Below are 13,581 nucleotides of genomic sequence, written 5' to 3' on the forward strand. Positions count from 1 at the left end.
TATGTAAAATATCTCTAAGCTGAAAAATCAGATCAAAATGTTGGATACAAGTACCATGAGCTCTGAAAGCAAATAAATATTCAGGTAAATATCGGATAGATAGTTCTAAGAATTAAACAACAAAAAATCCCGGCCTATTAAGAATTGCTTGATAATATTTAACTAGTTCCTGTGAATTATATTTTTAAAGATAAGTGCTTTGCCTCGCCTGATTTTAGAACACATTTTATTGGTTTCTCTTAATTGTTGTTAAGAGATGAAACCAAAATTCAGAAAAAAACCTATTAATATGTTTCTTCAGACATGCAGCAAGAATTTCATAGAGCTTGCAATTTAATAACACCTTTGAAGAAAATACTAAACTATAAAAAGCTCGAAATATATTTGTTAAAATATAGTTATTTTAAATATTTCATGAAACTTTTCTGACTCTAAAATGCTTAAATACAACTCATAGATCCAAACCTAAATTTACATATACTAACTATGAGAGCTTACATATATATAAGGAAATTAAAGGATCCAAAAAGCTGAATTTCCCAAAATGTTACCACAAGTTACCCACGCGCAGTCCAAATAATCAAAATGATTTGTAAACTTAAAAGTTTCTTAACTATACGGGAGAAAACAAGCACAATTTTTTTTAATTTTTAAGAATAAATATGTATATGGTAAATATATTAAACTTTAATCATATTGTTAATTGAAAAGTTCGAAATCACGTATACAAAGAGTGGAACAGCGGTTGTAAAAATGTTATGCTCCTTAGTATACCCTTGTCGTAGCATATTTTGTCATGAAATGTGTAATGAATAGGGAGATCTCCAACCTATTAAGTATATATATACTTAATCATTATGCCAAAAGTCTTATTACAATCGGATAAGATGTTCTATAGGAAGAAACGTGCAAAAAAATCAATTTTTTTAAGAAAGTTTTTTGTTTCATATGTCTTGACCAGACTATATAAGATTATCCTCACATTTTTGCAAAACCTATCATTATTATTATATGGCTCCTATAGCACACGTATCTGTCTGTCTATCTCGATAGAATCAGTTTTATGCCTTATGTTTACAAGTATTTTATCTTCGGCGTGAAATTTATTGTTTGTTTCTTTTATAAAAAAAAAGAAAACTCACATATTCTACAAATATTATAGCATGCTTTTAAAAGTTTCTAATCACAAAAATCACGTATACGCAGCGTTGCATTTGCCGCCACGTGGAACGTCATCACAAAAGAGAATTGAGCGAGAAGGGCAGGGCGCATGCACCACAGCAAACTCGAAGAGCACGGAGAACAGATAAAGGGAATCAGAAAATTCCATCAGATTTGTATTTCGGGTTTCAGTTTGTTGTATCGCATCGAATCGTTCGGAACGCGCTGAGCCCAAAATAAAAACAAAAAATAACAGACGAGAGCCGAGCAAAACGTGAAGCAACGTCGAGACGGGGCACGTTAAACGGCACAAAAGTGTAGTGTAGTTCTAGGCTTTAAGTTGTTTTTTCCCCTTATTTTGGTTTTGTTTTTTTTTTTTATTTTATTGCAATCCTTTTACTTGACACAATTTACACAAGCACAGAAACACGCGAAAACTACTCGGCGATTATGTTTATTGGCAGCGCGCACAACAACCAAAAGGCCCGCAAATAGGTGAGAAGCGGTCATTGAAAATGGTTAGTTTGTGTATGTGTGTGTGTGTTTGAGAGTGTGTGTACGTGCGTGTCGCTTATGTGTGTACACACTATTGGAAAATGTGTTAAGCTTGATCTATGACAAGATGGGCATAAAAAGTCGCTTCATTTTAAAGTCAACGGGCAACAAAACAATCAGGAAGTTTTTCGTGCTACACCAAACGGAAAAATCGATGCGTGCGCCTGTTCCCATACACATACACACATACACAGAGAGCTAAGTCGTGTGTGTGTGTGTGTGTGTGAAATGTACACTACAAGTTAACAGAAGGCAGCAACGACTTCATACCACAACAAAAAAGAGAGTAGAAAAAAAAAAAGAATGAAGAAAAACAGCAGCATTTAGAGGCAGAGCCGCACTTGCTACACGCTACTTGCAACACTCCTGACCTACTGCCACCCAGGCGCCCTGCTTCTTGCCCCGAGCCCTGTGCGTGTGCTGCCAACAGGATGTGGCCATGTGCATGTAGTGGGTGTGTTTTAAATGTGTGCGTGTGTGTGATTGTGTGCTTAAGCTAGGAAATTTGGGTATAAAACGGCAAACAAGCGGCCCACAAAAACAGAAAACTCATTTTAAATATGTGTACGCGCCGAGCTTTTTGAAGTTCTCCCATGCTCATTAAAAGTGAATAAATGATGTGGCCTGCGGGGCAAACGAGTGCCCCTAATATAGCAGCTAGCACGAGGGTTACCTACATTAATTGGATATTTAATGGCCGGCACTTCTTATGCAGATATTCATAAATAATATAATAATAAGTATTTTCAGCCGCCAGCAGTTTGACAAGCATTGGGCTAGCCGGGTACACATTTGAGTGTCGTCTGAGTCTGAGTGTGCCAACATAATCATTAGCATTAATGGCCAAGTACTGCGGCACAACCGCAAATGGAATACCCCTAACTATATATATAAAAATATATTGGTCGGTATGGGTTGCTCGTCCATTTTGTCGGGGGCTGCCCTCGCCGTGTGTATTTCGATTGTTTGTTTTGTTTATACAGCTCATGTTTTTCATTATGCACCACTGCCCGCTTGTCTGTCGGTCTGTCGGTCTGTTGGTCTGTCTATCCGAGCAGTCCGTCGAGCTGCCGGCCTGTGAATAAACATTGAACATTGAAAATCGACAGTTGAGAATCGACAATCGACAGACAGACAGGCAGACAGACAGACAGACAGACAGAAGAGAACAGAGGCTATCTCGAGAGACAGTTCGACGGAACGACCGCATGTGGGTGTTTCTTGTTGCGAGTGTATTTGTGAATACAATGGGTGCGTGCGGCTGTGTGTGTGTATGTGCGTGTAAACAAATGCAGCGTTAAAACTAAATATTGTTTAAGAACAAATATTTGCCTTTTGTGCAAATCACGAATCACCGATTTTTTCGCGGCTGCTCCGCCAACCCCAAGGCAAATTAATGACGCTATCGATGATATTCTTTCCTATATTTATATATCTGAGTTCTGCCAACTAGCTACCTGCGATTATATTTAGTCATTAGAAAAGCAAAACAATTTTTTGTGGGATGCCTTTCACGAGCTGCTAATGGGTCATTTCAATTGAACCAAATATTATTGCCAGCGGTACTTGGTATAAGTGCTTGATTTGGCTTCTGCTATTGCGTTCTTCTATGTATACCATATATACAATGGAAAAATTACCTGGATTCGTAATACTCGAAATCGAATCGTTCGGGAAATAGGAAGCATCAATCAGTTATGGGTTTCTTTGAATTTGCATAGAGAGCGAGAGTTGAATCATTATTTAACCTGCATAGCTCTCATGTGTACCCTGAGATGAGATATGTGTATTCATAACAAATCGTTCAATAAACCATTTGTTTTTGCATAATTAATTGCGGATGTGTGAAAGTGTGAGATTCATTTGTAGTGATATAAAATATGAATATGCTAATGAATTGTATACACAATTCTTGATTAAAGACACACTTTTGTATATATCATGGACACAGACCAAGGTTATGGCTGCATTCGTTAGGAGATCTATTTGCGCTGATCTGATGCTCGACCATATGAATAGGGGCTCCAATGATTGTTTCAAACAAGGCTGCAATTAGGCTTGAACTCGTTATTGTAATGCCATTGATTTTCTTTCTTGTTCTTTCAGCGCAATGTTGCCTGACCAAACCCCAACCTAGTGAGTAGCCCTATGCCAAAGGAAAGCTACCAAAATGCATTCGGCGTGCTAACATCTAGTTCAATTTCAAGTGCATACGCGCCAGGCACGTTCAAGTGACAGAGTGAGTGGAAAAGTGGGGTGACATCAGTGGGCGTGACTGACCAGCTGGCTCCGGCTGGAGAGCGAGTGCGAGTGTGTGAGTGTGTGTGTGCCTTTGAGCTGGACACGCGACATCTACAAACATAATCGCGGGCAAGGAATACGAAAAACATTCAGGTTTGCGGCCAACACAAATCCATCCAGACACGAATCCAAATCCGTAGAATTTAGCCACAAACAGTACACAGATACAAAAACAATTACAACTGATCGTATTTGCTAAGCGACCGTATTTACACTGTGATCATGACTTATATACCCAAAAATATGCATCACTATGCGCATGCAGCCATGAATCTGATCAACATGGACTCGGAGAATCGTGTCGTGCTCAATGTGGGCGGCATTAGGCATGAGACATACAAGGCCACATTGAAGAAGATACCAGCGACGCGTTTGTCCCGTCTGACCGAGGCGCTGGCCAACTATGATCCCATACTGAACGAATACTTCTTCGATCGGCATCCGGGCGTATTCGCACAAGTGCTCAACTATTACAGGTAACATTTATAATATGCATACTGCATAAAGTAATTTGATGAATCCTTTACAGAACTGGTAAGCTGCACTATCCCACAGATGTGTGCGGTCCGCTGTTTGAGGAAGAATTGGAATTTTGGGGTCTTGACTCGAATCAGGTGGAGCCCTGCTGCTGGATGACCTATACACAGGTAAGTTCATGCATTTTACAAAAGATTAAGCGATACTAAGGCTTTTTAATCCCACAGCATCGTGACACACAAGAAACCCTAGCCGTACTGGATCGCTTAGATCTGGATACGGAAAAACCGTCCGAAGAGGAATTGGCGCGCAAATTTGGCTTTGAGGAGGACTATTATAAAGGCACCATATCCTGGTGGCAGGAAATGAAGCCTCGCATCTGGTCGCTATTCGATGAGCCTTACAGTTCCAATGCCGCCAAGGTACATGTTCATGAATCTCTGCTCTTCCGCAGCCTAAGTTAATATCTCAACTCCGTTGCAGACCATTGGCGTCGTCTCGGTATTCTTCATATGCATTTCGATATTGTCCTTCTGCCTGAAAACCCATCCGGACATGCGTGTGCCCATCGTGCACAATGTGACCGTGAAAACGGCAAACGGGAGCGCCGCTTGGTTTCTGGACAAGTCAATGACCAATGCGCATATTGCCTTCTTCTATATAGAATGCGTTTGCAATGCCTGGTTTACGTTTGAGATACTGGTGAGTAGCGACTATCGATGACAGATGATAAGCTTTTAGGTATTTTGTAGGATAACAGGAGTATGTGTGCATATAGATCAAAAGATCATGTAGATCAAGTAAGCAGCAGATAGTGAATTGAAAACAATAGATAAACCCAATCGCTGAGAAGTTCTATACTTTATAAGGCGGCATAAAATATTAATATGTATGAATTAATTTTTCACCTCAACGAAGTATTATTGAACAAGAATACAAAACTTATAAAGCTTTTTAAATACAACATACAACAAATATTTTAATAAAAAGTATAAGTAATGTATAGGCTTAGATTTTATATACTTTGAAATTGACAATCTTAGTCTTGAATATGCCTAAAAACTATGGCCTTCTATTAAGAAATTATGAAGCATATTACCATATACTACAATTGTCAGCAATTGACTGAAGCATCTTCAAACTAAATTAAAATGTAAACATAAACGCAAATGAAATTCATTTAAATTTTGTTCATTGCAGGTGCGCTTTATCTCATCGCCCAACAAGTGTGAATTCTTAAAGTCATCTGTTAACATCATAGATTATATAGCGACGCTTAGTTTTTATATCGATCTAGTGCTTCAGCGATTCGCATCGCATCTGGAGAACGCTGACATACTCGAGTTCTTCTCGATCATACGCATAATGCGGCTGTTCAAGCTGACACGCCACTCGTCCGGCCTGAAAATCCTTATACAAACGTTCCGGGCATCGGCCAAGGAGTTAACACTGCTCGTATTCTTCCTGGTGCTGGGCATTGTGATCTTTGCCAGCCTCGTCTACTATGCCGAGCGCATACAGCCCAATCCGCACAACGACTTCAATAGCATACCGCTGGGCCTGTGGTGGGCATTGGTCACCATGACCACTGTCGGCTATGGTGACATGGCGCCCAAGACCTACATTGGCATGTTTGTCGGCGCCCTATGCGCCCTTGCCGGTGTGCTAACCATTGCACTGCCAGTGCCCGTCATAGTCAGCAACTTTGCCATGTATTATTCGCATACGCAGGCGCGAGCCAAACTGCCAAAGAAGCGAAGACGAGTGCTTCCCGTGGAACAGCCGCGACAGCCACACCGGCCAGGTGAGCGTAAGTATCGAATCGCGAGAACACAAAAGCCAATATGCCCCACTCTCACGCTAACTCTCTGCTTAATCCAGGCGCTCCAGTCAGTGGCTGCGGCACACCAGGATCTGGTCCACACTCGGGTCCCATGGGCTCCGGCGGCACCGGACCGCGCCGCATGAACAACAAAACCAAGGATCTGGTCAGTCCCAAGTCAGGTGAGTGTTTGGTTGCGCCGTCGCCAAAAAGATTACCATTCGCAGCACCAATGTACCTTACCACCTTACAACTGAGCTGCGCTTCAACACCCGGAACACCCGGTACACCTAACGTATGCCTCTCTATGTAGTACCAAGCAAACAACCCAAAAAAAAAAGACAGTGTTGAATAACCATTTATCAAGCCGTGCGGCAATCAGTTCCTAACCCACACGAAAGCTCAAAGCTTGCACAGCTGCACTCAGTACTCAAGTCCTTGAGTTTCACTTAGCAGTTGCTGCGCTGTACCCTGGCCCCCTCTCTCACTATCTCTCTCTCTCTCTCTCTCTCTCTCTCTATATTATATATAAAAAAAGCATACTAGGCATTATCTATTGGAAACAATATTCCAAAATTCTGCAAAAGCTTGCGCACAAGGCTACAGTTTTAAGAGTTGACTAATGATCCTTTGACCCTATATGATATTTACATTTTTATTTTTGGGGTGCGCTCCATGAGCGTTGCAATACAATATTCCTTTAAAATTGTGCGTGTATATATGTACTCTATGTAATTAAAATATGAATGCATATTCGAATCACTTCATCGAAAGCTCATTTTCTGAATCATCCCAAGGCTTGGCTTTCGTTTAACGCTGCTCATGTGCTCAGAGAGCCGTTGATCGGAGATCGGTAAAGACAGTTTAGATGGTCAAGCCCATTGATCTTAAGAGTAATCTTTGGAACTGTAAAAATATCGACAAATAACCACGATATCTTTAATATCAACTAAAATAGAATAAAAAAATAAATGTGGGAGAGAACTCCTCATTTACTTAATTGATATTTTTGTTAGTGCCATTGATGTTTTGGCAGCTCTGTCTTGCAGATCTCTAATCGACATTCATCATTCCCATATTCGAGCTTCCATTCCATGCCTTTTAAAACGCTAAGGAAATTCCAAAATATTTTTGTACAATATGTTGAATTCCTACCCACTCAGTTTTTCGCCCTATCGGGCTTATTTCTTTTTATTCATATCAAACAAATTGACATTTAACCCATTTCAACCTAGATTTTTCAATAATTTTGGTTAAAATCTATTTTTGATAATTTTTTTTTGATAAAACCCAATCAAAAACCAAAAATCTTATGTAAATACTTAGATGAATATACAACAATGATTGGCAAACCACGTGATGGCAAAAAGAGCAGGCTGCTCTAAGCCATAACCATGAATCAAGAACACTGAACTCTGAACCCTGAACTCTAGCGAAATATTTAAATGCAAAGAGCAATGCAAGGCAAGGCATAAATAAGGAACATAAAGAATGGAGCATATCTATGAAGCAACTATTGAACTGGCATCATTATTATTTAGAAAGAATTCATCCCAACTAGAAGTATCCACACATTAGAAAGCCATTATCAAATAAAATGCACACTATCTGAATACAACTTTAAAGGAGCCGCAGGATTGAGATGCTTATCGTGGTACGTTGGCCTCCAAGGATTCTATATGATTCAAAACACGTGCCAAGCTCGGCGGCGTCTGCTACTACTACTACCAACACCTACTACTACTACTACTACTACTATAACTACTACAACTTGCTATATAATCGTATATATCCCATATATATGATCGTATATAAATACAATATGTAATTTTCCACGTGTATTCTTCCGTATATATATATATATATAAACCTACTATATATGAATATTGATATATTGATATTGCGCATCGTATACGTGTTGTTCATCAGTTCTGGCTCGTTCGTTTGTTCGTTCAAAAGTATCTACCCTCTATGCATACATATATAAATATCTACTCTACAAGTATCCCTAAATATCTTCTATATGTCTCTCTCTCTCTCTCTCTTTCTATATCTCTATGTAACTATCTATCTATCTATATCTCTCTATATATCACTTGTTGAATATCTAAATGTGTGTCTGCGTGTGTGTATTTCATATATATACTTTATTGTTATTCGAAACGCTCAGATGGCGTTCAACATAATATATATAGTTATATACGTATTACATTTTTATAGACAAACATATTTGTATTATCTTGAACTTTTGTATTTCAGATATGGCCTTCAGTTTCGACTAAAAGATAAAACCAGTTTATATTTTGTAATTTATATTCTTCCAAAGTACCGAAAAAGAAAACACAGTTCAAGTGCAAGCACCAAAAAATGACAAAAACTAAACAAAAGCTCAAAATCGAAATCAAAAACAAACAATAATCAAAACTATTTAAGATCGGAAGACTAAACAAAAGAAATCGCAATCGTAATCGTTATCGTTATCGTAAAACGCTCATCTCTCATGCTCTCAGGCAATGCCAAAATGTAACGGACTAAGCTGGGCGGGTGTGTTGGTTTTACCATATTCTAAATAGTATAGCTCTATGTACTAGTACTCTCTACTCTAATCCCAAAATGAATCCTATCTATGTAGCGTAGGCGCTGGCAACAGGTCCTACCAGAAACTTTAATTTCTAAAACTAAATAGTTTGTAGCAAAACCTTCAAGAAACCGCAAACAAATACCAAAACCTAAACCGGAATCGAAAACAAAACCAAAATCGTAACCTTCACACCTTAACCATCATCCAGCGTTGATTCGAAAAGTTTGCGAAAACTTTAAGCAACCAACCTTGAGTATCCAAAGTAGTTGATTGTTTTCAATGCTGCATGCTGCATGTTGCCCGTCTGTGTGGCACGCACCACTCTGGAGTGTCATTAAACCTAGTTAGTTGTTAATTACTTTAAGTTGTGTGTATTAAATAAACATGTGCAACACTCTCTGCCCGTATGTGTGTGTGTGTGTGTGTGTGTGTTGTATTTTGTATGTGTGTATAGTATATTGTTTATCCCAACCACACACCCTGTAATTAGTAGTATCAAATGCACCCTGTATTAAACAACACTAATAGCGTTGCGTCTACCCTTGAATTCGAATTAATTTAATTGAAATTGGATTGATTTTCTAGCTTTATTAACTAAATTTAATATAAATGCTTATATTTTGTCTCTCTCTCTCTCTCTCTTTCTCTCTACTCTTTATCTCTCTCTCTCTCTCTCTGTTTCTTTCTCGCTGTCTTTCTGCTCTACAATCTACATTCTTCTGCTCTCGTTTAACTGCGCTAAAACCAAACAGTTGCTCAACTCTTCACAGGTCCCTTGGGCGCCAGCATCGTTGCGATGAGTCCACGCACCATGTTAGATCTGAATCCGGCGCTGGCCATGGGTAAGCCCACATTTCAGCCGCGTTTTCCGACACAGCTAGCGGCCACGCCCCCAGCGACAGCCCCCCCAACAATACCAGTGACATTGGCAGCGAAGGCAACAGCAACAGCCACAGCAGCGGGTGCAGCGGCTGCAGCCGCATCTGGTACAATGCCCGTGGTGCCCAGCATAGCGGTGTCCACCACCGCGAGTCTGGGCAAGGATAGCACTGGCACTGGCACCACAACGACGACCAGCACTACTCTGGAGGCCACCAAGAAGGCATTTCTTTAAAGGATTTGAAATTGGAACAATGGAACATGATGATATTCTCAAAAATCCCATCAAGCAATATTTAGCCTATAACCATTCTTAACCTTCGCATACGTATGACTACTTACGAGTAAATATCTCTAAAAATCTATTATCACGCAAGCTAACATTGACTCCCATATTCGGCCATATCATGACATACATATTACTGTAGCTATATAAGTATTATTACAATTAATAATGCATCGGCACTGCTTGGCGTTTTAAACAGATATTGAACAAGTTTTTAATGATGACGTTTTTTAGTATTTTATTTAGCGTGGTTATCGATCCATTTTATATAAATACATTATTAGCCAGAAATAGCCAGAAGTGTATATAATACATAGCTAACGATTTTAACAGCCGTAGGACTCAAGAACAATAACAAAGAAAATAAACAATGTTTTTTATTCGGTTTGCCAGTTCCTTAAATATTGTCCAAGGACAGTTGTGTTTCGAAAGCTTTAATTTCATCTAGAATCTAGACACAACATCAAATCAGTTATGCAATTTTCTTTAAAGCGCAACAGTTCCCAAAGCTATTCATGTGCCCCAAGTATTGTCTTTTTTGTATGCCTCAATTGAAAAAACCAACTCAAGTAGCTGGACTTTGGTTCGTGCTGTGCTAGCGTTTCTTTGCTTAGAAGCTTTGTTATTGCCTAATTAGAAAATATACGCATGGCTCAGACAGAAGATCTATAATATATAAAAGTTTTTCACAATATTATGGCAACTGCTTAAAATTCATTGAAGCATTCAACGCTGCCAATCGCTTGTTTAAGGCACGTGTTAACTTTTTCAGCTAATAAGTGCTTACATCCAACGGGCTTTCCTTGACTTTGGCGTTGATGCTACCAACCGAAAAACATTGTGCAAACTTTAGAAAACTTTAGAAAAACAAATGAAATTTTCTGGCTGCCCGTGCTCTCATCATCAGCACCAGACAAATTAGCAGAGGGGCCCATGAAAGAAACGCTTCAACTTTAATTACATTTTTTTTTTTCTGTTTTAAACCTGAAACAGACGGCACGGCACGGGTCTCGTGTAGAAGTTGGAGAAGAAGTGTAAATTGGCATGGAAAATCTCTCTGGCAGGACTTTGCTTTAACGAGCGTAAAACGATTTAAATTGCATAAATTCAAATGTTTTTCATCTTCACAGTTGTTGTAGGCAAACGTAGCTCACAACTTGTTTTCCTTTTAAATACTTTCTTTTTCTTAGGTAATAAGGACAGTTGTAGGGGGTCAGAGTTCAGAGCAGAGTGCATATACTTGGAACATATTAATGTGTTTCTCTTGGATATCATTAGGTAAACCCTCTTGTACATTTTAAATATCTCTCAGCAAGCATTATACATACTTACATACAAGCATAGTTATTGTATCTATACTACTAACGATAATTTCTAAGCTAAAGAAAAAAAAAACATACAAAAAAGAAGAAGATTCTAACGCTTTGCAATAAATACCAAAATATTTCGTTAAACAAGAGAAACGAAAAATTTAATAAAGTTTGCAAAACATTTGTTAAGTTTTTACAATGGAAAAACATTAATGAGAAACTTATAATAAATATATAGTACCCACGGGTACATATATAAATATATATATATATATATACATATATATATGAAATATGCGAATGCGTTTAAACATTGTTTTGTTTTTATTTCTTATTATAATGAATATTGTTTTCTTTTTCAAAGAATTTAAAAACTGATTTGCAATTGTATAGGTAAGCGAATTGTATACTATTTGAACTAAAGGCAAAGCAGTTCTTTCAATAACACATGAACAAGTATAAATTTAATTATATATAATAAATATACGAAACTCAAAACTGAAATGCAATAAACAAATCTATTGAACACCAAAAACTGCAAACATGCAAAATAAAAACTACTTTAAATTTTAACGTAGTTTGCTTTGGAGCCATTTCTGGGCTCAACGCATTTTTCAATGCTCAAAGACGGCAGCTGTAAAAAGAATCTTTAGTTTTTTATATAAAGGAATATAAATACGTAGCATACAGTTTCCCTTCCATCAGAGGACGTGGAAAATGGCCAGTTTGTTTATTTATTTATTTTCTTACATTCTCTGCATAATGCATTCCAGAAGCTTTTTTATCGAGTTGCGCAGATACAAAACTCTAAGATTTGAACATACAAGAGATTCGGGCATTGTAACTGAAACACTTGGCTAAATTAATTGTTAAAAGTGTATTAATGAATCTAAGAATATTTTACTAATTTCACTTTCAAACGACATCTTCAATTTAAAGATTATAATCATATCCGTTTTAATTTAGATGTATTCACCATGGCTACATAGAATTGTCAACAAATGCTTTTAGCAAAGTCCATACCCTACTTTGGAAACCCAAACAGGACTTATGGCCTTAGTCGGATTTCGTTTTGCCGTTTATTTATTTACCAAAGCTTGGAAAGTAAACAGGCAGACTTTTTTTTTGGCATAGTCTTTGCTATTTGCTTATTTCTTTCACTTTTTTCGTCGAGTCATCAAACCTATGCAAAATAGCAAATCATGCGCGGATAACCAAGACCTTAAGTTGTTTAGTTTTATACTTACTTTTTTATTTTTTTCTTTTATTTTTGGGTTGCCTTGGAACATGTACCACAACAACAACTTGGGCATTTAAATGTCTTGATTTCATTGCTCAATTGTGAAAGCAATTACATTACTCGTACCGTTGGGCAGCGCATCATGAATACCTGAAGGCCAACCCAAGCCCCAACGGCTTGAACTTTGGAGTTAAGCTAACAGCTTTGACCAGGTGCAAAGGCCCGAGGCTATTGACCAGCAGAGCGCTTCATTAGGCTGCCACATGGCCCATGAAAGCGTCAGGACATAACAAAACCCACAGCCACAAGCCCAGCTGAAAACCAAAATACACCTAAGCACATCTACAGCAGGGGGCACAGCCCCAAAGGGCAGTTGACATACCAATCAACAGTTGGCGCCCAGACAGTCAGCTGCTCTTCGGCCGCATCGGTACTGGCATCAATCTTCGTGCTTCGTACTTTGAAGCCCCCACTCCAAAATCTAATAATCCATGAAATTTCAATTACGAGTCAAAAATCATAGGCCAGCCAAATGCTATAAGTATCTATGAGTATGTACGCATCTATTAATGTATCTACGTACTGCTACGCATTGCTTGGCAAATCTTTGAGCGTCATAAACATCAAAGATGTTGTTGTTGTTTTTGCTGGTGGTGTAGTTGCTATTGGCTCTCAGTTGCTGGAATGTTGTGGGAGCAGGTAAAGAAAATGAAAAGAAATCAGAAATCAAGTGAGTATCGAATTTTAAATACACTTTATTTACTAGTTTTAGATTTTCGTTACAAACTTTCGTATTTGCCTTTACGATATGGGAATTTATGGTCAATATTATATTATTAATAATAATATTATTAAAATTGTTATTTTTATTTTACCTTTTATTATTTTTATTATAATTTCTTTATTGCTTATATTTTTATTTATGATGATTTTGATTTAGCGCAGATAAGATATTGGTTTATATACTTA

The 13,581-nt window shown here is 38.1% G+C and overlaps 1 protein-coding gene across 12 annotated transcripts; it reads left to right on the plus strand.

The window, feature by feature from the left end:
* Positions 1 to 1,354: 1,354 nt before the first annotated feature.
* Positions 1,355 to 11,941, plus strand: Shaw (Shaker cognate w). Of its 12 annotated transcripts, none has more exons than XR_011416591.1 (10): positions 1,355 to 1,656; positions 3,823 to 4,493; positions 4,547 to 4,664; positions 4,722 to 4,916; positions 4,978 to 5,196; positions 5,695 to 6,304; positions 6,376 to 6,498; positions 7,643 to 7,970; positions 8,576 to 8,860; positions 9,668 to 9,803. XR_011416591.1 is itself a non-coding variant. In XM_015173168.3 (9 exons), exons 3-9 carry the CDS (start codon positions 4,240 to 4,242, stop codon positions 10,009 to 10,011), a joined length of 1,881 nt encoding a protein of 626 aa, XP_015028654.1. In that variant the 5' UTR covers positions 1,355 to 1,679; positions 3,823 to 3,852; positions 3,924 to 4,239; the 3' UTR covers positions 10,012 to 11,941. The 12 variants fall into 12 exon arrangements, 6 of the variants coding, with proteins under 6 accessions (XP_015028654.1, XP_015028652.1, XP_015028651.1 ...); XR_011416589.1 differs by having other exon boundaries at positions 9,650 to 9,790; XR_001450184.3 differs by lacking the exon at positions 8,576 to 8,860 and having other exon boundaries at positions 9,668 to 11,941.
* Positions 11,942 to 13,581: the final 1,640 nt, after the last annotated feature.

Source organism: Drosophila virilis, chromosome 4, assembly GCF_030788295.1.
Source record: "Drosophila virilis strain 15010-1051.87 chromosome 4, Dvir_AGI_RSII-ME, whole genome shotgun sequence".
Classification (NCBI taxonomy): Eukaryota; Metazoa; Arthropoda; class Insecta; order Diptera; family Drosophilidae; genus Drosophila; species Drosophila virilis.

Bases quoted from the DNA above. Each gene is read 5' to 3' on its own strand.
- Shaw (XM_015173168.3), top strand. From the start codon at position 4,240: ATGACTTATATACCCAAAAATATGCATCACTATGCGCATGCAGCCATG. The intron at 6,305-6,375 runs GTAAGTATCGAA...TGCTTAATCCAG, and splicing joins GCCACACCGGCCAGGTGAGC to GCGCTCCAGTCAGTGGCTGC. The intron at 6,499-9,649 runs GTGAGTGTTTGG...AAAACCAAACAG, and splicing joins TCTGGTCAGTCCCAAGTCAG to TTGCTCAACTCTTCACAGGT.